General features: G+C 41.3%; 2 protein-coding genes across 4 annotated transcripts in view; both read left to right on the top strand.

Annotated features, from left to right (window-relative positions):
- CANX (calnexin) overlaps positions 1-16104 on the top strand; it is a 34644-nt gene extending 18540 nt beyond the window's left edge. For all 3 annotated transcript variants that reach the window (XM_043585495.1, XM_043585496.1, XM_043585502.1), the window contains 11 exons: positions 85-226; positions 1019-1100; positions 2670-2862; positions 4241-4430; positions 6670-6783; positions 7768-7924; positions 9081-9296; positions 10185-10304; positions 11276-11402; positions 11571-11650; positions 13742-16104. In XM_043585495.1, coding sequence (XP_043441430.1) covers positions 85-226; positions 1019-1100; positions 2670-2862; positions 4241-4430; positions 6670-6783; positions 7768-7924; positions 9081-9296; positions 10185-10304; positions 11276-11402; positions 11571-11650; positions 13742-13795 — 1475 coding nt within the window. In that variant the 3' untranslated portion in view covers positions 13796-16104. The remainder of the gene's footprint in view (positions 1-84; positions 227-1018; positions 1101-2669; positions 2863-4240; positions 4431-6669; positions 6784-7767; positions 7925-9080; positions 9297-10184; positions 10305-11275; positions 11403-11570; positions 11651-13741) is intronic.
- A 1619-nt stretch (positions 16105-17723) lies between these two features.
- The window catches only part of MAML1 (mastermind like transcriptional coactivator 1), a 43465-nt gene continuing 34608 nt past the window's right edge, over positions 17724-26580 (top strand). The window contains exon 1 of the mRNA XM_043585491.1: positions 17724-18360. Within this exon, the coding sequence (XP_043441426.1) occupies positions 18007-18360 (354 nt within the window). The 5' untranslated portion in view covers positions 17724-18006. The remainder of the gene's footprint in view (positions 18361-26580) is intronic.

Genomic DNA, 26580 nt, shown 5'->3' with positions numbered 1-26580 from the left:
ACTTGGAGTTTTGTCTGTTACCATTTAAGAGATCTTCAAAGGTATAATTAAGGAATACCTGGAGTTTTTTCTGATGTCTTGCAGGAAAGTGGGAGGTAGATGAAATGAAGGAAACAAAGCTTCCAGGTGATAAAGGACTTGTATTGATGTCTCGGGCCAAGCATCATGCCATCTCCGCAAAACTGAACAAGCCCTTCCTGTTTGATACCAAGCCTCTCATTGTTCAGTGAGTGAAACATTTGCTTGATAGAAACTTCCTAGATGTCAGAACATTATTACTGTATTTTAAAGAATTATGAGAATAATTGTATGTTCTAGTAGCTGGTTTGGGGTGTATTAAACATCCTATAAAGGGCGCCTGGGTGGCGCAGTCGGTTAAGCATCCGACTTCAGCCAGGTCACGATCTCGCGGTCCGTGAGTTCGAGCCCCGCGTCAGGCTCTGGGCTGATGGCTCAGAGCCTGGAGCCTGTTTCCGATTCTGTGTCTCCCTCTCTCTCTGCCCCTCCCCCGTTCATGCTCTGTCTCTCTCTGTCCCAAAAATAAATTAAAAAAAAAAATTTAAAAAAAAAAATAAATAAATAAACATCCTATAATCCAGTATATTTTTCCTGCTGAATAAATTCTTTGAAACAGATTATTTTTCCCCTAATATCAAATGAACTTCTGGGTTTTGTAAAAGTGTTCAGTGGGAATCTGCATTAAGGTTTTGTTTTATTTTACTTATTTTTGGTGGGGGGTATTGAGTAGTCATTCAAAAACAAAAGAAGATGAGGCGCTCAGTTGGTAGAGGGTGTGACTCTTAATCTCGGGGTGGTGAGTTCAAGCCCCATGCTGGGCATAGAGCTTACTTAAAAAAAAAAAAATCTTCAAAAGCAATAGAAGATGGAATTTTTCTTAAGGATAAACGTATGACCTGTGATAAAATATGTGACCAAGATTGGGGGAAAGGGGAAGTAAATTAAGAAATTTGATCTTTCAAAATGGCTTATGGTTTTCTGCTTTTCTCTTTGAAATTAGGTATGAGGTTAATTTCCAAAATGGAATAGAATGTGGTGGTGCCTATGTGAAACTGCTTTCCAAAACCCCAGAACTCAACCTGGTAGGTACTTCCTGTTTCCTTATGGGACCACACACCGTTATCTTTTTTTTTTTTTTTTAATGTTTATCTTTGAGGGAGAGACAAAGCATGAGTGGGGAAAGGGCAGAGAGAGAGGGAGACACAGACTCTGAAGCAGGCTTCAGGCTCTGAGCTGTCAACACAGAGCCTGACATGGGGCTCGAACTCACAAACTGGTAGATCATGACCTGAGCTGAAGTCGGACACTCAACCAACTGAGCCACCCAGACGCCCACACAGTTATCTTTTAAGGATCTTAGAGAAAAGGAAAGTTTTGTTTACACTTGTGTAAATAAAGACCTCTCCTGCTTTTGAAATATTTAGAGGATTGGGAATAATGACTTTGAGACTTCTTTGCTTTTTATTTGAAATGTGAATTTCAAAGCCATTCTATCTTGTCCTGATTTCTGTTCTAGGTAATTTTTAGTTTTGGCAAACTTATTTCTTTGTTTTATGAAAGAAGCAGTAACTAGCTATAGGTATATGCATTACTTTTTAAAAATAATTTATTTATTTTTTAAATTTACATCCAAGTTAGTTAGCATATAGTGCAACAGTGATTTCAGGAGTAGATTCCTTAATGCCCTTTACCCATTTAGCCCCCCCACCCCAAACCCTCCAGCAACCCTCTGTTTGTTCTCTATATTCAAGAGTCTCTTACGTTTTGTCACCCTGCCTGTTTTTATATTATTTTTGTTTCCCTTCCCTTATGTTCATCTGTTTTGTCTCTTAAAGTCCTCATATGAGTGAAGTCATATGATTTTTGTCTTCCTCTGACTAATTTCACTTAGCATAATACTGTCCAGTTCCATCCATGTAGTTGCAAATGGCAAGATTTCATTCTTTTTGATTGCCGAGTAATACTCCATTGTATATATATACCACATCTTCTTTATCCATTCATCCGTCAGTGGACATTTGGGCTCTTTCCAAACTTTAGCTGTTGTCGATAGTACTGCTATAAACATTGGGGTGCATGTGCCCCTTCAAAACAGCACACCTATATCTTTTGGATAAATACCTAGTTGTGCAATTGCTGGGTCGTAGAGTAGTTGTATTTTTAATTTTTTGTGGAACCTCCATACTGTTTTCCAGAGTGACTGCACCAGTTTGACTTTTTTTTAACTTTTTAAAAAATGCTTATTTTTAAGATAGAGACACACAGAGTGCAAGCAGGGGAAGGGCAGAGAGAGAGAGGGAGACACAGAATCTGAAGCGCAGGCTCCAGGCTCCAAGCGGTCAGCACAGAGCCTGATGTGGGGCTCGAACTCACGAACTGTGAGATAATGACCTGAGCCAAAGTTGGATGCTTAACCAACTGAGCCACCCAGGTGCCCCTACTGTTTTGTTTTGTTTTTTAAAGCAGTTTCATATATTCTCATGTAAAGTTTCTTTTTCTTTGGTAGGTATATAAGCCTCATAAATGAATGTTTTTTCTTTAAGGTGCCAAAAACTTACTGGGATTTTATTAGAGGAAATACCACACTTTGAAAGTTTGCTTTTGAACACTTTGACTGAGTCACTTAAAATAATTCATTTTTGTTTCTGAAGGATCAGTTCCACGACAAGACCCCTTATACGATTATGTTTGGTCCAGATAAATGTGGAGAAGACTATAAATTGCACTTCATCTTCCGCCACAAAAACCCCAAAACGGGTGTATATGAAGAAAAGCACGCTAAGAGGCCAGATGCAGATCTAAAGACCTATTTTACTGATAAGAAAACACATCTTTATACATTAAGTAAGAATATGCATTAATTTGGGGGTGTGATAGCATTTATCATCTTTTTAATTTAAAGGTTGTACACCTGGAGGAGACCCAAGCCTGCAAGTAAGAGTTTCTGTTGACTTAATATCGTAGTGGTGTAAAGAACTTAATCTCTCATCACTAAAAAAAAGGTTTCTCCTCCCGTAGGTTGAATTGAGAAGTGGGGTTTGAGACATTTTCAGAGTGATCTTTCGTGTTCCATAAAGAGCTTTGCTGATTCCCCTCGTTTTCTTGTCATTATTTTCTTGTTGATAACATGTTAAATGATAGGACACAGTAGAAATATATGTACTTTTTTTTTCAAATTATCTGTCAGTTGAACTTTGGATGCTCCAACACCTAGACAGTTGAATTTAATCGTTTGGACTGCATCTTTTGTTTTAATGAAGTTTTTCCTGATGGTTTGAGCGTATATAGACATGCCTCTTTTCTTAAAGAATATAGTAACTTTTTTTATTTGTAACAAAAGTAATACATACTCAGTGTGGAATTCAAAAGCTGGAAATAAGCAAAACAAAAGATGTTTAAAATTATTTGAAATATCAACATTGTAACATATGTTTGGCTGTATGTGTATAAACACGTGTCATTTTTTTATTAAAAATTGAAGGTGCTATATTTCACTTGCTCTCTTAACTTCAGAAAAGCAGCAGCAGCTCTCCGTGAGTACATACTACTGCTGACATTGCTGGTCTTGGTCATTACTGAGGACAGCGGAGTGGTTGCTGCTTGATTTCCATAGTATTCTGGATATGCTGCCTGGGAGAGATTTAGGTGTAGGATCTGGGCTTTAGAGGAAGTCTCATTTGAGATACCTTTATGGATTTAAAATTCTACTGGGCTCCAAAAGTACAACCATAGGACATGTGGTTCAATGCATAAAATAAAAAACTTGTGTACTTTGAAATTTTAGTAACATAGATGGCGGTAGTACCAATTCAAAAATGAGGAAGAGGGCTTTTTCCACTTGGGGGGATGGTTATAATAAATAAACTTATTTGCCTGTTGACTGGTGTGTAACCATTTGTATCGGATCATCATTGCATCAGTTTATATACCTTTGGTGTTTTGCTGTTTTTAACGTCCATAATTGAAGTCTTTTGGTGTTTTAAATTTTATGTATCATTATGTTTTAATTTTAAAATCCTGAGGAACTAGTGTTTATGAATTACAGTTAAGGAAGAGTGGGTTAATTTGCTTAAAGTTTCAAGACCATGTTCTGACTCTAATGCCCTGAGGTCATTACTCTGTGCTTCTGTTTTCTGTTAGAAATATGATCTTCTGTTGTGTAAAGAGAGCTTGGGGAATGAGTGGTTAATTAACTTTTTAAAATTGCATTTAATTTTTTCAGTCCTGAATCCAGATAATAGTTTTGAAATACTAGTGGACCAATCTGTTGTGAATAGTGGAAATTTGCTAAACGACATGACTCCTTCTGTAAATCCTTCACGTGAAATTGAGGACCCAGATGATCAGAAGCCTGAGGACTGGGATGAAAGACCAAAAATACCAGATCCTGATGCTGTCAAACCGGATGACTGGTGAGTCTTGGAGTGCAGCATTTCATACATTCCATGTGGCCTAAACAACCGAATGTTGGCTAAGATCTCATAATTTCAATAATCTGTGATCCTGTCTAAATGGTAGGAGAAACGTAGACCACTGTAGCTGCAATGGGGCCATAGTGATCGTCTGGATTGCCTGACACCATTTCATAAGCCACAAAATGCTGAAATTGATGAAAGAGTTTGTCTGTGGTAACATGGTTTATAGCAGAACCTCTTCTGGCCTGGCCTTTCCAGCACTTCTATTAATTCACATCTAAAAGTCTTGAAATGTTAAATTTTAACTTGAAAAATAACCTTTTCCCATTTAAATCTCACTCAAGACATGTCTGCTCTGCTTTGGACAGTGGAACAAAACTGTGGGGATACCAGCTGCCCACAAAGCTCCAGTTTCAGCCATGAGACAGGCAGGTGAAGTCGGCATGCAGGTGGCAAGTGATCTAGCAGTAGGTGTCAGCAGGTGACCAGAGCACCGGGTCTACCTGATCCAGGGGTGGCTTCTTGAAGCAGGGCAGGTCAAACTGAGACTTGAAAGTGGGTTAGGAGTCAACCCAGTGGTGATGATCAGAAATGATATTCCCAGTTGAGGAAGAACAGCGTGTGTAGTAGTGGGGAAGCAGGAGTGAGCTTGACACGTGTGAGCAAACTGGAGTATATAGTGTGGAGCTTTTCATGCAGTGTAAAACGGGAGAGTAATGGAGAGTGAAAACAGGCAGGGTTAGACTCTTGTGTGTGGCCATGTTTGAACTCGGATACAGTGACTTTCAGAAACGTCAGGAAGTGAACAAAGAGGAGTTAAATTCTAGCTCATGTTTTTCCTCCCTTAAAGTACGTGTACCTAAACTTTTATGCTGTGCTAGTGTAAATGCTAAGTTTGTATATTCGTGAACATTAGGTCTGGACTCCGCCTACCTAGCTGTTTTATTTTAGGGGTGGGAGTGTGAATGTTTGGCTTAATTAAAAGGGCCAGCTGAATATTATACAAGTTCTCATGCCATTAATTTAAAGTAAGCATTATTCAAAAAAGAAGCCGTAATTGTGACCAAGGATAGAAGATGTCTTTGTTTTATCAGCTGAAGTGGCACTATTATACAGTAACCGCATAAAACTTTGAAATTAGGTTCTTCTTGATGAACTTTTATTTTCAGAGTAATTGAATTATATTTCACATACTAAAATCCATCCTCTTAATTTGTACAATTCAGCAATTTAGTATATTCACAGTATTGTGCAACCACTGCCACCATGGTCTAATTACAGAACATTTGTATCATCCAAAAAGAAACCCATACCCATTAAGCAGTTACTTCCTGTTTCTTCCTTCCACCAGCCCCTTGGCAATAACTAATCTACTTTCTGTCTCTGGATTAACCTATTCTGGACATAGCATACTATATACAATATGCGACCCTTTGTGTCTGGCTCTTTTCATAATGTTTTCATCATAATGTTTTCAAGGTTCATCCATGTTGAAGCACGTGTCAGTACTTTGTTCCTTGTTCTGTCTGATGAATACTCCATTGTGTGGATAACGACATACTTTATTCATTCGTTCTTTAGTTGACTGATGTTTAGCTTATTTCCGTTTTTTGGAAATGGTTATGAATAATGTTGCTATGAACAGTCATATACAGGTTTTTGGGTGGTTCCACGTTTTCATTTCTCTTGGAGTGGAATCGCTGGGTCATATGATGACTATGCGTTTAACTTTTTGAGAAACGGCCGAACTTTTCCAAAGTGGGTGTACCAATTTACTTTCCTACCAGTGACGTATGGGAGTTCTGGTGTCTCCACATCCTTGCCAACACTTGTTTTTATCCATCATTTTTCTCACAGCCAACCTAGTGGATGTGAAGTGATATTTTATTATGGTTTTGATTTGAATTTCTCTGATGGCTAACGATGTTAAATTATCTTTTCATGTGCTTATTGGCCAATTGTGTATCTTTGAAGAAATGTCTATTTACATCCTTTGCCGTTGTTTAAATTGGGTTGTCTTTTTATTACTGAGTTGTAAGAGCTCTCTCTGTATTTTGAATACTAGACCATTATCAGATGAATGAGTTACAGATATTGTCTAGAAGGAATTATTTAAAATTTTGAGGTTAAGCAAGACTTCAGTATTTTAGATTGCCCTGTTTCAGATTCACAAGTGGGATCAATTATGATTCCCTGGTCAGTGCTGTCATAACTAGCCTTTTCCTTTGTGCTTAAGGGATGAAGATGCCCCTGCTAAGATTGCAGATGAAGAAGCTACAAAACCTGAAGGCTGGTTAGATGATGAGCCCGAATATGTACCTGATCCAGATGCAGAGAAGCCGGAGGATTGGTAAGAGCTTCAGTTAATTTTTTTAATTACTTGCTTTTTTACTGAAGTAAAAGTTAATAATTAAATATAGCCAAGTGTCTAACTTAAGTGTACAGCTCAACAAATTTAATTTCGTGTTTGTCTTTTTTTTTGTTTGTTTGTTTTTGAGAGAGAGAGAGAGAGAGAGAGACAGTGTGAGTAGGGGAGGGACAGAGAGAGGGAGACACAGAACCTGAAGCAAGCTCCAGTCTGAGCTGTTAGCACAGAACCCGACACAGGGCTCAAACTCATGAACTGAGAGATCATGACCTGAGCCAAAGTTGGACACTTAACTGACTGAGCCACCCAGGCATCCTCATATTTGTCTTTTTTTTTTTTTTTAATGTTTATTTATTTATTTATTTATTTATTTATTTTAAATTTTTTTTTCAACGTTTATTTATTTTTGGGACAGAGAGAGACAGAGCATGAACGGGGGAGGGGCAGAGAGAGAGGGAGACACAGAATCGGAAACAGGCTCCAGGCCCTGAGCCATCAGCCCAGAGCCTGACGCGGGGCTCGAACTCACGGACCGCGAGATCGTGACCTGGCTGAAGTCGGACGCTTAACCGACTGCGCCACCCAGGCGCCCCAATGTTTATTTATTTTTGAGACAATGCGACAGAGTGCAAGCAGTGGAGGGGCAGACAAGGGAGACACAGAATCTGAAGCAGGCTCCAGGCTCTGAGCTGTCAGCCCAGAGCCTGATGCGGGACTCGAACTCACGAACTGTGAGATCATGACCTGAGCCAAAGTCGGACGCTTAACCGACTGAGCCACTCAGGCACCCCCATGTTTGTCTTTTTTAACGTGACTGTCATGTTACTGGAAATGCAGAAACAAGATGGTACTCCAGTGTCATCATAGTATGACACCGTGAAAGAATTTCTGCAGGATTTCAGGGGAACCCTGGCATGGCCATCAGTCCTGCGTCACAGGATCCATTTGTAATTTGTCTCTCCACAGGGATGAAGATATGGATGGAGAATGGGAGGCTCCTCAGATTGCCAACCCTAAGTGTGAGTCGGCCCCTGGGTGTGGTCTCTGGCAGCGACCTATGATTGACAACCCTAATTATAAAGGCAAATGGAAGCCTCCCATGATTGACAATCCTAACTACCAGGTTTGTGCCTCTTGATGGTTGAGTTGCCTCACTGATCTGTTTGGATAGAAGTTTTGTTTGTAGTGAGGCCTTAAGGTGGATCACTGTATTCAGACTATTGAATTAAGAACAAACTGCCGAATTGAGAGAGAGTTTATATGTTAAGTGTTGAAAAAATAAACCTAGAAACTGGAAGGAAGAGCTTTCCTAATTGCTTTGTAACTTGTGTTTAAAAAAGGAAAAGAAAGATGGAAAACTTGTGATTTGGGCACCCTTATGTTGTGTGGTGGGGGTGTTGCAGCCACTGGATCCAAACCAGCAATCCATGGAATGGGGTGGATAGAGCCCTGACGTGGGAAGGGGCTCCCTGACCCTGAGTCTGGTCATTGCTTCACCTAGTATTTCAGCTGTGAAAAGACTGTGAGATGCAAATGTAAAATGCTCAGAATAGAGCTAGTGATGTTATAAAGCTGCAACTTCACTACAAACATGTAACCACTTAGACCCTGGTCTGTCTTGCTGTTTCTGTCCTAGTCAGATGATTTGTCATTGTTAATTTCCACTTGGTTCCCTTTAAAATGTAAGGCATAGGTCTCTGTCTTTGTGCATACACTATGTGTGTACTTTTCCGTTTGTAAGTGTATTTTTAATTGTGCAGTCAAGCAATAAGATAAATTAAAATTGCCCTTTAATTAAAAGTGCCTTTAGCTGTTCTGTGGATGGCCATTTAGGTGGATTGCCATTTTTGCTTTCGGCGTCCTTTCTGCAGTAATCATCCTTGAACATGTCTGGTGTATGTGATAACCATTTCTCTAGCTAGTTATCAAGAAGCAAAATTGCTGGTTGAAGGTCATGTACATTTTAAATCACTACTGGACAAGTCTGTACTTGTTCAAGGCTGTTTATTGATAAGAGTCTGTTGGAATGTGCCAGGCAGAGCGAGGTGTTGGTTTGGATCAAGGTCATGGATGATGTTAGAAATTGAAAGTAGTTGGAATCCAGACATCTTAGAGGCGTCAGTAGCATTTATTGTTTTCTTCCTGTTGCTCAGTTGAGTTTTACAAAGTCAGCACTTGGCCTTCATTGATCATGCAGAATTCATCTTAATTCTTATTTAGGTTCACCATAAGTTTGTGTTGTTCATTATCTGAAGTGATTTTTTAAAATTTTTCTCTAGGGAATCTGGAAGCCCCGGAAAATACCAAATCCAGACTTCTTTGAAGATCTGGAACCTTTCAAAATGACTCCTTTTAGCGCTATTGGTTTGGAGCTGTGGTCCATGACCTCAGACATTTTTTTTGACAACTTTATTATTTGCGGTGATCGAAGAGTAGTTGATGATTGGGCCAATGATGGATGGGGCCTGAAGAAAGCTGCCGATGGAGCTGCTGAGGTTTGTGCTTGTTTCTTACGCATTTATGTCTGTTATTGCAAGTAACAAATTGTTTCTTTTGTGACAGGCTATCTTCTAGGATTTGTCTTTTACCTTATTTGGGAATAGTGGCATAAAATGTGTGACTGTATGCCTGCTAAAAACAAAATACCAGGTGTTTGGACATGATTTCACCAGTCTGACATGATGGCTTCAGATTCCCTATTTGTGTTATGTGTAGGGTAGTTTTTTTTTTACTTTGTTAAAGCATATTTAACAAAATTTGCCATTTAGGGTATGTGTGTATTTAATTAAAAAATTTTTTCTTTAATGTTTAAGAGAGAGAAAGAGCATGTGACCACATGTTGGGAGGGGTGGAGAGAGAGAGTCCCAAGCAGGCTCTGCTGTCCACGCAGAGCCTGACGCGGGGCTCGATCCCATGAACTGTGAGATCACGACCTCAGCCGAAATCAAGAGTCAGACAATTAACCCACTTGAGCCACCCAGGTGCCCCCTAGGATATATTTTAATGCACTCTTAAATGTTGAATCATGGTTTACCAATATATGGAATTTTCACACAAGCGGCCATATGGCCAAGCTGTGAGTGCGAGAGCCAGAGATAATTGAGATCAAGAAATCATTCATTCACTGGCGGTGAGGTTAAGGGAGCCTCTGGCAGGTGATTAAGAAACCTGCTTTCACACCTGTGCAAGGGAAACCACCTTGATGGTAAAAGCGGGGAAAATGGAGACTTTCTCTTATTTCCTTTTTATGTTGTATGACTGTCTTGGCTCAAACCCTTTGACAAGGGAGTAGTGCCATACAGACGTTAAACAGCGAAACGGTGCCACCTATGTATTTGGTGTCAAAAACAAGGACCTGAGCTCCATCTCATCCTGTTTCTCAGCCAGGTGTGGTGGGGCAGATGATTGAGGCGGCCGAGGAGCGCCCGTGGCTCTGGGTGGTCTACATCCTGACAGTAGCTCTGCCTGTGTTTCTTGTTATCCTCTTCTGCTGCTCTGGAAAGGTATGAGTTTTTCTTTTTTTAGTCACTTTTAGAAAGAACTCATATTAAATATAACTAAGATCTGTTGCCTGAGATCAGTAATGAGTGGGCCACACCTGGAACCTTACTCACTACTCTCAGTGGCCATTTATTGTGCCCAGATGGGAGGAGGATTTATAGCCCTTCAGTTTCTAGTAAGTACTTAAGCCTGCAATATTGCCCTTCCATAATATTTGGCAGCAGCTTTCTGGAAAACAAAAACAGAAAACACAACAACTTAGGTATAGAACCAGCCATCTGGGCCCAAACCAGCTTTTCTTCCTAGGATAGCTGTTTTCATATACTTTACAATTCAGTCTTTTATTTTTTTCATTATGCATTCTTCCTTCAGCATCCCTACCTCCCCCCCCAAAATACATTTGGGAGTAATCCAGCCTTATTTTTAGTTTTTCTTGTTTAGTCTTTGTTGTGTGCACTCCAGAAAAAAAAAAGGGGGCAAGAAAATTCTGTTTAAGTGCTCTACTTCTATTAAATGAGGATTATGTTTCACCTTGCACTGGGTGTGTTTCGTTCTTTGTTCTCACCCTTTGTTCTTACTGTTTCTTCTGCCCTTGACCTGCACACATGCTCACTGAAGAGAAAACTCTCAGGGCAGGAATTACATCTTACCTCATTTTTAAACCTTTTTTTTTTTTTTTTTTTTTTAAGTGTATATACTTAGTTTGGAGGACGGGGGCAGAGAGAGGAGAAAGAGAATCCCAAGCAGGCTCTGCCCTGTCAGCACACTGCCCAATGCAGGGCTCAGTCTCACGAACTGGGAGATCATGACCTGAGCCGAAGTCAGGAGTTGGATGCTTAACTGACTGAGCCACCCAGGCACCCCTATATATCTTAACTCATTTTACCAGTATATAGCCTCATATAGAACTTAGTTTGTAGATGTTAACATAAAAGCGTAAGCAAAATTGTTGCATTTTGGGGGAATATTTCAGAAACAGTCAAGTCCTGTGGAATATAAGAAAACTGATGCCCCTCAACCAGATGTGAAGGAGGAAGAAGAAGAGAAGGAAGAGGAAAAGGACAAGGGAGATGAGGAGGAGGAAGGTGAAGAAAAACTTGGTAAGAAGTAGGCCCCAGAATATCTGCTTTAAGCTAAGACCCTAAGGTGTTTTCAAACAATAAAGATTGCTTTTGAATGTTGAAGCATGTTCTAATGCTAATGGTCTAATTACCAAAAACAAATATAAGGTTTCGCTCAGTTTGTTGTACTTTTGATTTCTGTCTTAGAAGAGAAGCAGAAAAGTGATGCTGAAGAAGATGGTGGCACTGTCAGTCAAGAGGAGGAGGATAGAAAACCTAAAGCAGAGGTAATACGAAGGAAAAGTACACTTTATATCTCAAGCAACTCAAGTGAAAGTACATTTCCCTAGAGGGGGCATTTTTAAAAAGGTTTTTTAAATGTTCATTTTTTGAGAGAGAAAGAGACAGAGTGTGAGGTGGTGGGCAGAGAGAGGGAGACACAGAATCTGAAGCAGGCTCCAGGCTGAGCTGTCAGCACAGAGCCCGACGTGGGGCTCGAACTCCCGGACCGTGAGATCATGACCTGAGCCGAAGTTGGATGCTCAACTGACTGAGCCCCAGGTGCCCCTAGAGAGGGGGTACTTTCATAGGGTAATTTTCATTTGCTGTGGCAATTAAAAAAATGTGTTAGAATTAGTTTTATAAAAGTGGAATTCTTAGGACAGGTACACATTTTATTGGTTAATTTTAAACTATATCTGAATCTCGGAAGTATTTTTCTGTGCTACAAATGGTTTTCTGGAATAAGCAGAAGGTTTTAGGGGAAAACCAATACAGTGTTTTTAAGATGGTAACTTCAGGTTATTAATGTAACACATCTGTCTCCTCTCTCCTTGCTGTGCCCTTAAAAAGTATTTCCTTCACTAGGGGTCTAGTGGTTAGGAGGGAATAAAAAGTATTTTTTGAGCAAATAATTGTATTCTAAAATTTTTATCCCTGTTACTCATGGATTCATCCATTCAACAAACATTTCTGGAGTGCCCATCATGTGCTGCACATTGCCAACGAACAAGACAGAAACAAAAATACCCTGCCTTTGGGGAGCATAAATTCCAGTAGGAAGAAATAGCCAGTAAGCAAGAGGCATTATAAGGAAATGAATGAATAGTATGTTAGGAAACTATAGGGCCTGAAAAATAAAAGTAGGAAAGGAAGGGGTATTAGAAGTACTGGAGGTGAGATGGGTTGCAATGTTAGGGATGGTAGGCCTCATGGAAGAGTGACACTGGAGCAGACTTAAAAGAGATACAGGACTTTGCCGTGGAGATGTCCTTAGGAAGAGCATTCCTGGCAGAGAGAACAGCCAGTACAGTGGCCTGAAGTAGTAGTCTAGAGGACCAGTGCGGCCATTGGGGGGGTTGGGGTGGGGAAGGCTCTAGATTAAGTGGGACCTCCCAAGCCATAATGTGAGCTTGGCTTTTCCTTCTTGTGAAATGGGCAGCCATTGCAGGCTTTAGGGCACAGGAGTGACAGGATCTGAATACTCTGGCTGCTGTGTTTTCTACAGACGGGAGAATCAGTGAGAACAGTTAGGAGGCTGCTGTGATAATGCAGGCAAGATATGGTGGCTCTAGCCAGGTGATAGGAGAGGAAGGTCTGAGAACTCACTGGGTTTCCGGGTCCAGATTTTGGGTGAATTGGTAAGAGGTACGAGGGAAAGAGAATTGTCTACACCTTTCTTAGGGCCCTTTTCCAAGCATATCTCTGTTTCAGTTTGCTCTTTGCTGGAAAAGCTTACCCAGTTTCCATTCTAGCTTCTGCACCTCTGCCCCTCCATCGATAAAGGTCAATGCTGTTTATATTTTCTATGGCTGTAGCCTGTCTCAAGTAGAATGCAGAGTTTCAACTAAATGCTCTTCTTTCAGGTAGGGACGAGTCTCACATACGTATTTTATATCCACCAGTCTTCCTCACAATATAAGAAGTCGCTCCATAGAGTAGAATGAGGCCCTGGGCTTGTCATCTAGAGTGTCGTGTGGGACTGCTGGGATAGTCTTCCATCCTCTTATATCCCGTCTTTCTCAGAGAAGCCTCAAAGTGGGGCTAATGTGCCCACAGGCCAGTAGATTATTCAGGATCGAACAGGATAATGTGGGGAAAGCATGGCATCTGGTCCTTTTTAAAGAAAACGTTTAGGAGTTAGATTGAGGAAAGTGCCTGTCTGTAGAAAACAGTACAGATTAAATTAGAACGCACATAACCCCACCACCTCTGAGACACTTGTTCTTGGTGCACTTTCTTCTAAAGATTTTTATTCTCTTCTTTCCTCAGATGGGTTACCCTCACTCAGCCTGACAAATCTTGAAAACTTGGTGAAGTTTTACTTGTTTATAAAGTATGCTACTTACAGTGAATTTGTTATTTTTTCATCCCAACAGGAGGATGAAATTTTGAACAGATCACCAAGAAACAGAAAGCCGCGAAGAGAGTGAAACAATCTTAAAGAACTTGATCTGTGATTTCCTCTCCCTCCCCTTCCCCTGCAAGTGTGGTCCTAGGAGAGGACCCTGGCACACCTTAGGTTGAAACTCAGAAAACCTCCAGATGTCACCATCAACAGGTTCTAGTCGAACACTAGCCCGTGTAATTTTAAACATCTAAGCAGTAAATAATTGCAGTTGTGACCTAAAGGACCCTGTTTCTGTAGAAAGAAAGCATTTAACATTAATGGTTGTGAAACGTAACATGAAGCAACTAACTTGTATTTTGTTTTGTTTTGTTTTGAAACATCTTTGTTTTTTAAAATAGAGTGGTAGAACTTTGCCAGTCTTTAAAAATCTTGGCTTAATTTAATATATTAATCTGTCCATGCAGAAGTAACACCAACTTTTAGAAGTGCTAGGGGGATGAATTGCAGTTTTTATCACCAAATTTGTTTTCTAAGTTTGGTATTAAGAAACCTTCAAGTGTGTCTGTCCCTTAAAATTGATAATCATGTTTAAAGTGCAGTAGTTTGTGGTTATAATCTTGTTTTGCTTGCTTCCATCACTCAATTCCTCCTAAGGAAATTGAGGAGATGGATTGGATGGCAGCCCAAATTCATAGAAGGGTTCTGTTTCAGTTGTATTAAAAATAGACATACAGAAAGAAGAAACTTTTCCTCTTGTTGGTTTAGACCATAAAGTGTGTGTGTTCTGTTGCCCTTGGAACAGCCCAGTTCCCAGACAGCTTTGCAGTCGGTGGAGGAGGTGGCATAGTGTGGCACTTGGGCGGTCATGCTTCCCAAACGGGGAGAGTCTGGGCTCCAGCCTTCTGGAGCAGGTGGCTTTTTAAGGAATGCTCCCAGGGTATGGGAGCTCCCAAGTAGATGCAGATGTTTCGTCACTTCTTCCACTGTGTTGACACTGTTTCCTTCCCTGTTTTCCCCAGTTCCCAGCTTTCTCCTCTGCTATGCATTTTCTTCACAGCGCAGCTTGCAGTCCGTTGCTGAAAATGATTATAAAGCTCCGCATAGTGTTAAGCTTTATGTGATTAAGTGTATGTTTCTTCTTCCTTTTCTAAGCAGACCCGCACCTTTCCAGGGTCAAAGTACAGAATAGAATACTGTCTTTCATTTTTATCCATTTCTTTTACTCTGTGTAAAGGCTTGAGAAGTCTAAGCCAGAGGCGAGCCAATTCAGAATTGACTGTAATTGAACACAGGCTAAAAGTATTTATGGGAGGAGTGACATATAGCATGATTTACCTGATTTTTTGTAGCTGCTAACCTTTTTAAGTCTTCATTTGCAGTTCATGTAACATTTGTGTCTTAAATTACATGATAAAGCAGTCCTGTTTAAGCAATTTTTTTTTTTAATGTCGCTTGTAGAATTTTTAAAAAAGTGATCTTAGATTTGTTTTTTTCATGTGGAATGCAGATGGGTGCTATCGGAGCCTCTCCCCCATCACTATAGTGTGATATCATTATTACACCACACTGAAATGTATTCAGAATTGTTTTAGCTTTATTCTTTCTTCAGAGGTGTTTCAAATGTACCGATGATACTGTTTCTTGCACTGAATATATATAAACACTCCAAAGTGTTTATATTGGGGAGATTCGGGGAGGAAGTATATTCGTAAGAGATGAAGGCTGTATCTGTTTATTTTGTTTATCTTAAATTTTTTACTGGTTCACTGAAATTCTTAGGAGGGTGGGATGAATTTTTCTTGCTGTTCAGTGCTTTATCCTTTTCATCTATTGTTCTGTGGTCACAGTGACCGTAGCTATGTAGCAGACTTTCCCAAATGTATTGAGTGCAAATAAACAGTTACTTAGCAAGACCTGAAAATATGTCTGTAGGTTTCTCCTTGAAGCAAATGTGTGGGATCATTGCATTTCCAGAAATCTGCCTTCCTCACTTTCTGACGCTCCGTCTCGTGTCTCACTTAACAGTTTCTTCCAGCTAATGGCAAGTATAAATTAGTGTTCATTTGCCTTTCCAGGATTATTTAGCAAAGTTTGTCCAAAAAGAAAGAAAGAAAAGAAAAAAGCCTTTTCTTTGTTCTCTTTTTCACTCTTTGTTGAAGGTGCAGCCTTCTAATTAAATGTCTGACACATTAATGAACGACCAGCAGTGTTTAGCTCTTCAAAAGCACTTACATTATAATTTAACAAGCTGGCTATTTGTCAAATTGTTGTAAAATACCCACTCCGTCAGATGTATTCCTCAATTTCTCTTACCCACAAAATATTCTCTGCATTTTCCTCAAATTGTCACGTCACTAAGTGGTGTTACATTAAAGGCCTGTGTTAAGTGTCTGCTTTTGACTGAACTTCTTCATGGTAACTGTCAATTCAAGTGTTTTACTGCAGAAAATATGGACAATTGAGTATTTCATCTCACCAGTGTAGACTTTGCCTTCTTTTTCTGCTGGATTGGGGGTCAGTAGTTTCTGTTGTATATGTAACAGGGATAGCAGGAAAGGGGGGGCAGTAATTTGTAGATAATATTCTTTAAGATTTATTGGACTCATTGAACTTTTTAGAGAATTTGTTCAGAATCAGATTCTTTTACATATTCTTACGTATTTGAAGGATGTTTCTGAAAGTTGGGCCAAAACTGCTTTAAAATGTGCCTTTAGGCTTTTGGGTTACTTAACTGGAAGAGAAGTACACAGAATGTAGTACTCTTAGTTACTATTATCTCTCCTATTAGAAAATGTATGTTTGAAGACTGGTTAAAAAAAAAAAAGGCAGGGCCATGATATGGCTTTCATGAGCTCTAGACGCTTTTGTCTTGGGCCACTTTGTATTTTTTTTTAACTGCATTTGTATAAAATACTACTTGAATAAGAATTTTTTTCTCCTGATTTTAAAATAAAACATTTTTGTGGGCCCTAGTAAAACGTTACTGTAACAAATGTTTGACCAGTTGGTGGTGCCTCTCCACTAACAGCCTCCTGGCGCCTCCTGTTTAACTTTTTAGCAGTTAGGGTGCCCTTAATAACTTCTTAGTATCTCTTGAGCCAACGCAGGCTTAGTAGCTAGTTTTCCGGTTTTGTTTTTGTTTTTTTTTTAAGGTTTATTTTTGAGTAATCTCACACCCAACGTGGGGCTGGAACTCACAGCCCCAGGATCAGGAGTCGCTGGCCCCACTGAGTTAGTTGGGTGCCCCTTAATACCTAGTTTTAGTACTGAGTCACTGCTCCTGTTTTTACCCCCAGTCTCTCACCCTGTATGCCTACTAGTTATAATACTAGAACGTAATTGTCCCTGGTTGGATTATTTGAGTGACTCAATTTTACCTAAGCCATAATCCTTTAACTGTCAGTCTAGGCTCCCTGGGTTTTTTTTGTTTTTAAGTAGGACTTTTGAAACTTGTTCAAACTTTTGTATTAAGTGGAAATTGACAGTCCCCGTGATTCGTAATGGTGCTAGAAGAAAGCTCTTCCAGCACAGCACACTCGTGGACAATTCTGACCAATTATGAGGCCGGATGTAAGCAATGCGTCGAGAAACAGCTGACGTTGAAAAAGCGTGGCTACTTTAGAGTTCATCAAAACAATTCAACAAGGCTGTAGGAGGAGAAAATGGTGAAGCGCTGCAGTGCCAGGCAGGCGTCTGGGTCAGGCAGTTAACGCCTCGCGGACTGCCCCTTTTCTCCGCGGGCCCGGAAGGGCCTGAGGGCTAGGGGTGGTGTTTAGGACCGGCTCCTGTCGGTCATACTTGGCTCGGTGCCCAGCACTGAGGCCCGCCCAGGGGCTTCCCACCGCCCCTCACTTGAGAGTTCCTTTTAAACTCGTTCGGGAGGCCCAGCGCGCCTCTTGCGTGCTAGCCCCCGCCCCTCGGGCGGCCCGCTCTTCCTGCTCTGATTGGCCGCAGTGCCTGTTCATCAGCCGTGACGCCGGGGTCGCCTGCGGGGCCCCGCCCTCTTCCGAGGGCCCTGAAAACAATTTTAAGATGGCGGCGGCGGCGGCGCGGAAAACAATGGGGCCGGGGCGGCGGGGACAGGCCGAAGCCTGAGGTGGGCAGCGAGCGCCGGCCCGGGTCGGGCCGAGCGGGGCCGGAGAAAGACCCGCCGCCGCGCGCGAGCCCGCTCCGCAGCCCGTGGGGCCATGGCGCGGCCGTAAGGCGGCCGGGCCGCCGGCGGGGAACGAAGCCCGCAGTGCCAGCCGGCTCCGAGAGGCCCGCCCCGGGCCCGGCCCGTGCAGCCCGCGGCCCATGGTGCTGCCCACCTGCCCCATGGCGGAGTTCGCGCTGCCGCGGCACAGCGCGGTCATGGAGCGCCTCCGCCGGCGCATCGAGCTGTGCCGGCGCCACCACAGCACCTGCGAGGCCCGCTACGAGGCCGTGTCGCCCGAGCGCCTGGAGCTCGAGCGCCAGCACACCTTCGCCCTGCACCAGCGCTGCATCCAGGCCAAAGCCAAGCGCGCCGGCAAGCACCGGCAGCCGCCCGCCCCGGCCCCGGCCGCCGCCCCCGTCCCGGCGTCCGCCGCCGCCCCGGTGCCCGCCGCGCCGGCCTCGGCCCCGCGCCTCGACGCCACCGACGGGCCCGAGCACGGCCGCCCTGTCGCGGTGAGTAGGGCGTGGGGAGCAGCCACTGACTGCCCCTGACGCCGCCCGGCCGCCTTGAGACTTCCCCAGTGCCCACAAATCCTCGGGTCTGGCTCAGGGGAGGCTGACATGGCAGGGACTGAGAAGTTGTCATCTGCGGGAAATGGCACTGTGGCATTACTTTGGGAAAACATGACCGTAAGGACCTTACTCACATTAAGGCCCCGGCTGGGAAGGCTGGTGAACGGTAGCTGAAAGGTGGTTCTTCCAAACTCGATTCTGAGATTTTGATAACTTTTGGGGGGAACAGACTGGCAAAGTGTTGCCTCTGATAGTGACCTCATTTATTCTGCGAATGTTTATAGGGTCCTTGCTCTTTGAAGAGTCAGGGCTTACATATGGAAATAAGTCGGCCTTCAGTTGTCTAAATCAAAGTGTTCTGAACGGAAAAAATCCAAAAATCTTGGGAAATCGAAATAAAAGGCATCATACTGCTCTTGAGTTGCAAGACAATATTGCGTATTTAGGCAATCCAGAAATTTGTGAACTTGTGATTCCAGCAATATTGTTCACAATTCCCGTTTTATTTTATAAGCCTATTTAAAATCTTTGATAATATTAAGGAATTTGTTGGTTAGAGGTTTACCTCCCTGAAACTGATTTATGAAAGGAAGACAATTAAGAGGTGATTTTTGTTGTTGTTTTCTTGGTAACTTAAAGTTTAAAACAAGTGTTTAAAATCGAGTTTGTTCTGTGTGTTTTTAAAAGTTGTGCCTTTGTTACCTCTCAGCTAGGCTATTGCTGTACTCTTCTCTAACTAGTCTTTAGGTCATTAGTCTTTCTTCCTCTCTAAATGCTGTGGCTCCTATGCTCCGGTTGAATTCTTTTCCTTATTCTCTCCTACACTGGGCTGCTGGACATTTCATTGCTTATTGTATCAAGATTAGTCCAGTCTTCTGACCTCCCCTTTCCTGTCTGTAAATTGTGGATGTGTTTAGTTTCTTAACCTCCAGGATTCTTATAAGACTCAAGTGAGTGCAGATGTGAAAATATTTCTTAAACAGAAAAGCTGCTGCCTACAGGACCCTTCTCCCCTCTAAGAATCCTCCCATTCTTCAGCTCATCTTCCTCTTTAGAGCTAGTTTCAGACCATCCTAACTTACGATCAGATTCTTCTTTGTCCAAACATTTACAAAAGGTATCTCCGCTATTTATTTTTAGCACATAGTGGTGCTACTTTAGGTCATGTCTTGCTAACTAGACTGTAAGCCCTGGGAGGCAGGCAGGGAGGGGTTTGGCTCAGAGTCCTGTACATGTCTTAGGCCCTCAGCCTGTGTTTGTTGAGTGACTGATACTAAATTTCATAGTACTTTACTCAGCAATCTATGGTCTTATGCACTAACCTCAAAAAGCAAAATGGCTTAATTTCATGAGCCACCTTTACTAACGACTCTTGTTTTAAGGAAAAGCCTTTAAGAGTAGTGGGTAGTCATTCCAATTTAAGTAAACAATGAAAGCTCATAAAAATCCTAGTTTTATACTCAAAATAGTTGCCTCAAACACCCTGTAGAAAGTACATTAGTAGTGAGAGAAAGAGCTTGGATCCTGTATGTTATTTTTAGTCCTGATTTACTGAAAAGAAATGAGGCCTGCTGTTTGAAGAGAAATAATTCTGAGTGTGTTAGAACTTGAATCTGGCTTGTCAGTCATTCCTTTGGGATCAGATGTGCCATGTTATGTTGATGTCTTATCACATTAAACCTTGACCCCTGGATTTCATGAGTTTAAACTTCAGAGTGGAAGTGCTCTTCCACCTCCCTACTAGGAAGGGGGGACCCTTTTCACTTTAGTCCACAACTGATTCTAGCTGAGCTCTTCAGCCTTGATGGGGTCCTAGTAATGGAAGATCAGTATCACTAAGGAAAAAAAAACAGTGTTTTCCCTTCTAATGGCTCCTTCGGTTCAGAGAGGAGAGTGCCTTGCTTGGATAGGACTTTGGTTTGGAGAGAGAGCACAGCTTTTCACAGAGAGATGGAGAGGAGAAGGTGCCTCTTGGTCATTGTTATCTTTGACAGTTCTATTATGTGTATTTGATCTAATTAATGTCCCTTACATTGGGAATATGATCAGTTCTTTTTTTCCAGATATACTGTAGTATTGTTAGGCAGCTGTTTCACAGCCAGAGTTACCATCATCAGCAAACCCTTTGTAAAACAGAAAAGGGATCAGATAGATTTTGCCTTCAGGTTTTTTCCCTTTCTTAGGAAGTCCTGCAACAGCAGGCTTAACCACTATCTGCTTATTCTGTTAAGGATGGTTCAGAAACAGTGCTTTAGACTTTTTTCTATTCTACTTGTCAAGGAACAGCTATTATGTTTTCTTTATACTGTCTGTGTATTAAAAACCAGATTGTTTTCTAATGACAGGATTGACTTCTTTTTATTGGGTATGCTAGATTATAGGGAATTACCCAACCACTTGATACAAGCATTCATTCTGTGATGAGAATAGTCTTATACATTAGCTTGAACATTTTCTTTTAGTAAAAGGCTGTAAAAGTTTCTGCCTCATCCCTTTATCCATCATTGTTACACTTTTGCTGCTTATTCCTTCAGTAGTTGTGAAAGTCTGTAGAGAAGTTTGACAGTTGCATGCCAGCCATTTGGGGCAGTTGCCTTCCCTGCTTAGTTTAGGTGTGAAAACTTTCCCTCTTTTTAACTTTTTATTTGTACATAATTTGAATACTTTTTTGACGTTTACTATTAATTTATTTTGAGAGAGAGAGAGAGCGCGCGCTCAAGTGAGCACAAACGGGGGAGGGGCAGAGAGGGAGAGAGAATCCCAAGCCGGCTCCACACGGTTGGCACAGAGCCCTGTGCAGGGCTCGATCTCATGAACCGTGAGACTGTGATCTGATCCGAAATCAAGAGTTGACGCTTAACCAACTGAGCCACGACACAAATGGTGCAAAAAACCTCTCTACACCCTTTACTTATGTTCTGCCCATTATCACTGTTGTGCTCCATTTGCTTTATCATTTCCACACACACTCTTTCTCTCCTGTTTCCACCCATCCATCCATCCATCTCTGTCTTTCTGTCTCTCTTAAAACCTTTGTTCTCTGAACTGGATGAGAGCACTATGTGCATACCATATGGCTCTCTACTTGCAGACACCCCAGTGTGTACCTTCTAAGAGTTAAGAAAGACTTACAGAATTTTAATAATGATTTGGTAGAGCAAACTAATGCTAGAATTATGCAGATAACAAATTACTTACAGGGAGTAGATATTTCTGAACGTAAAACATTGTGCTGTAATCATGTGGGATAGTTTTAGAGAAAAGGTGACTAATGTGGCTTTAGGATCCTATTTCTTCCTATAACATCCAGGACCTTGTCCTGGCACTCTTTCCTTTTTTATCTTCAGTATCCCCTTTCCCACCCTGTCCTTCCCTTCAGCGTGAAAACATGGGCAGTTATTCTCCTTGCTTTTGTCTTTTCTCACCCTCAAAATAGTATTCCATCTTTTTCCTTCCCTTTGCCCTTTGCCCTTGAACTTCCCATTTACTCATGAGCCCATTGTAATCTGCCTTTTACCTCTTCTACTTTTCCGAAGTTACCCCCCTTAAATGGCACCAAAGATGGAATTGCCAAATTCAGTGGCTTCTTAGTCATCATTCTTTTTGACTTCCTCCTTCCCAAGACTCTTCTCTTAGCTTCTACTTTCTTCTGGTTCTCTTTCCAGCTTTCTGGTTTTTTTCTGAGTCTCCTGCTTTCCTTATTAATTCATGCAACAAGTACTTGAGTGCCTACTGTGGGCCAGAGGAATATAGCAGTGAACAGGCAAGTTAAAACTCCTGCCTTCATGGAGAAAGAGATTGATAATTTAAAATTTTAATTTTTGTAGTGTTAGTTATGCTAACAAAAAATTAAGAGTAATGTGATACTGGTGACTTACCTAGGAGCAACTTTAGATAAGATGCTTCATCTTTATTTGGACCTGATTGACAGGAGGTCATCAGTCAGCTGAAAGTCTCAGAAAAGAACATTCCAGTTAGAGAAAACCACCAGCACAGTCTCTGAGACAGCAACCTTCTGAGCTTGCCTGAAGAACAGAAAGGAGATCAGTGTGGCTGGAGCCACATGGCACTAGGCAGCTAGTATGAGAGGTAGGTGAGGACGACTAGATCAAGTGCAGTGGGGAGCAGTTAGGATTTTAAGAAGTGTGACTTGTTTTTTATTATGTTTATTTTTGACAGAGAGGATGAGCAGGGGAGGGGCACAGGGAGAGGGGGACAGAGGATCAGAAGAGGACCCCACGTTGACAGCAGAGAGCCCAACGCAGGACTTGAACTCATGAACTGTGAGATCATGACTGGAGCTGAAGTCAGATTCTTAACCGACTGAGCCACCTACTGAGTCACCCCAGCGTGATTTATTTTTTAAGGGCCTTTCTGGTGCTATGTGGAGAATGCTTGGTGTGGCGTGCACAAGAGTGGATGCAGTTAAGGCTTTCGCAGGGGTCTAGACTAGGGTTGGTGGTAGTAGTGGAGACAGAGAGAAGGAGATGGGTTTGGTACAGCTCCCAGAGGGAGAGGTGACAGGGCTCAGTGATGGGCCAGATGGATTGGAGGCGGGGGGGGGGGTGCAGGAGAGTGGGGGAATCAAGGGGAATCCTAGTGTTTTGGCTTGAGAAGCTTTCTTTGCACACTTTTTAGATAATGGGTGTTCCTCAGGTTACTCCATTCTCTACTCTTTCTTCTCAGTCATGTTTTCCTGGGTCATGTCATTGTTTATTTCATGGCTTCATCTACCACCTATAAAATAAGATTCTCTAAATCTCCAGGTCTCTCTTCCAAGATTCAGATCCATATTTCCACCTGCCTACTGGACGTTTCCACTTTTATATCCCACACGTCCAAAATGGACTCTCACTTGTTTCTGCCAATCTTCTATTCCTTGTGAATATTTCCTGTAGCCCAGTCATCTGAAGTAGAAATCTGTCCATTGTCCACTCCTTTCCTGCACTTCCAGCTTTCCTTTGGTTGTTGGTTCAACCACTTTGAGCTCCTGCTGGGAGCCAGGAACCATCATGGTACTGGACCTTTGTCATGCAGCCTAATGGGGAGTAGGTGGAAAACTAGTAATTGCACAGCCATGTTGAGGGCTGCAAAACCTGTGGGAATACTGGAGAAAGGATGCCTCTCAGGTGAAGTTTGGAAGGCTTTAAAGATTTGACTTTTTTTTAATCGGGTTTTATTTACTTACTTTGTTAAAGTTTATTTTGAGAGAGAGGGGAGTGGGGAAGGGCAGAAGGGAGAGGGAGAATCCCAAGCAGACTCCATGCCCAGTGCAGAGCTCGACATGGGTCTTGATCCCACAACCTAGATCCATGACCTGAGCCAAAATCAAGAGTCAAGACTGACCGAGCCACCCAGGTACCCCAAGATTTGACTTTTGAACTAGATCTTAAGATTTTTCTGGGCACTTTGCTGGAAAGGTGTTCGATGGAACATTAATTTCACAGACTACTAACAGTTCTAGATTTGGAGAAACAAATTTAAACAAGTTACTTTTTTTTTAATTAAAAATTTTTTTTTAAGTTTATTTATTTTTAAGAGAGAAGGGGAGAATGAGAGAGAGAGTGGGGGAGGGGCAGAGGGAGAGAGAATCCCAAGCAGGCTCTGCACTGTCAGCACAGAGCCCATTGCAGGGCTCCATCTCACGAACTGTGAGATCATGACCTGAGCTGAAATCAGGAGTCAGGCATTTAACCAACTGAGCCATCCAGGAGCCCCATAAACAGTTTCCTTTATTTAGGGCTTTTCCAAACCTTTCATACACTAATATGCATAGGGACTTGACTTCATATCACAGGGCATCTAATAGGAGTGTGATCCCTTTAGAAAACTAAGCAGAAGCACGAAATTATGACAGTGAGTAGTTCTTTGGATTTGGGGCTTTAAGTGCCAGAAGCTAGAAGGTGAAGCTGAAATGTTAGGAGTCATATGGTGAAAAGCCATATATTTGATACTGGGCATTTGGACTAAATAAATTTGCAACACTGTGAACCCCCTCAACACATTTTATGTTGACATCTAAAACTTTTCATCCCAAGTTTTTAAGCTTATCAAAAATCATAATGCATTCATTGTGTTGATTAACTGTATACTAAATTACTATAACTCGATTTATTAAGTGAAATATATGAAATAAGAAATGTACACTATGCTGACCAACTTGGATGTAAATTAAAAAAAAACAAAAAGAAAAATAAAATAAATTTTAAAAATTAAAAAAAAAAAGAAATGTATTTAGCACAGAGCCTTCTAAGTGCTACATATGTTCAATATGAGTCAACTATTTTAAAAAGAAAAGACAGAAAATGCTATTTATAGTTTCAGGGATGTAACTTCCAGAGAATTATAAATATTAACATTTAAAAATAAAATGGTTACATCACTTTTTAAAATGTAGCCTGTGGAATCTAAATACCTTAGCAATATGCTTTCATCAGCCATTTAAAGAATGCTTTTGGGGCACCTGGGTGGCTCAGTCAGTTGAGCGTCTGACTTTGGCTCAGGTCATGATCTCACAGTTCGTGGGTTCGAGCCCCGCATCATGCTCTGTGCTGACAGCTCAGAGCCTGGAGCCTGTTTCGGATTCTGTGTCTCCCTTTCTCTCTGCCCCTCCCCCACTCGTGCTCTGTCTCCCTCTGTGTCAAAAATAAATAAACATTTAAAAAAATTACATTTTAAAGAATGCTTTTGTTGAAGTTTTATTTTTTTTAAAGTTTATTTATTTTGAGAGAGAGAGCACGTGCACTCGGGGAGGGGCAAAGAGAGAGGAGAGAGAGAATCTCAAGTGGGCTCCTTGCTGTCACCACCGAGGTTGATGTGGGGCTTGAACTCAGGAACCATGAGATCATGACCTGAGCCAAAACCAGGAGTCACATGCTTAACCAGCTGAGCCACCCAGATGCCCATTTCATAGAAATTGTAAATCCTTCCTTTTCCTCCAACTTGGATTTCTTTTACACTTGCCTCACATTGTTTTATTCTAACTTAATGTATGCTTTTTTAAAAAGTCTTTTTATTTTATCACACTGGCAAATTTCTTGGTAACAAAAAAAAAGGTATAAAAATAGAAATTTAAGACTTTTCAATTTACTTTGACCATAAAGCTCTAGGGATATTTTTGCTCTTTTTAAGAAAGGTTAATTTATACAAAAGAAGAATATATGTAGCATTTATAAGATTGTGGGTGTTACATATTTCATATTTCACTAAGTTTTGTTTTTTTAATGTTTGTTTATTTTTGAGAGAGAGCTTGAGCGGGGGAGGGGCAAAGAGAGGGGGAGGGAGACACAGAATTCCAAGCAGGATCCAGGCTCTGAGCTGTCAGCACAGAGCCCAACGTGGGGCTTGAACCCACAGAACACGAGATCATGACCTGAGCTGAAGTTGAACACTTAACCGACTGAACCACCCAGGTGCTCCTTTCAGTAAGTTTTAGGTTATAGTAATTTAGTACACAACAAACAACAAATGCATTATACATTTTTATAAATAATTAAGCAAAAAGAGTACAAGTTTATTAGAAATGTTTATCTTGGTGAGATGAATGAGTCTCCCCTGCCTCGATTTGTTCATGTAACCACAGGTGAATATTGTTGACAAAAATGAGAGTCCTCAATTCTGTTCCTATTTTCTGTTTTTATAAATTTAAGCCCCAGAAATCCTTACATAAATGCAAAAGAAAGGAGGAAATTATACTCTTGGATCTAATTATACTTTTGGATCTAATGCTAAGTGAAATAAGTCAGTCAGAGAAAGATAAATACCATGCGATTTCACTCATGTGGAATTTAAGAAAGAAAACAAGCAAAGGGGAAAAAGAAGGACAAACCCGGAAACAGACTCTTAACTATAGGGAACAAACTGATGGTTACCAGAGGGGCTGAGGCAGATGGAGGCAATAGGTGATGAGGATTAAGGAGTGCACTTGTGATGAGCACTGGGTGATGTATGGAATTGTTGAATCACTATATTGTACACCTGCAACTAATATTACACTGTATGTTAACTAGAGTTTAAATGAAAACTTTTTAAAAAAGGAATTAGAAACATTTTGGCTTATGAAAGGTTTAATCTCATTATCAAGTCTGATCAATTGATTATTGAGTAGACCTGTTTTTTGGTTTTTTTTTTTTTTTTAGAGGTATCTTGTTTAACCTAATA

This window comes from Prionailurus bengalensis, chromosome A1 (assembly GCF_016509475.1).
Source record: "Prionailurus bengalensis isolate Pbe53 chromosome A1, Fcat_Pben_1.1_paternal_pri, whole genome shotgun sequence".
Classification (NCBI taxonomy): Eukaryota; Metazoa; Chordata; class Mammalia; order Carnivora; family Felidae; genus Prionailurus; species Prionailurus bengalensis.
The sequence above is the reverse complement of the archived record's forward strand: the minus strand, read 5'-3'. Positions and strand labels throughout refer to the sequence as shown.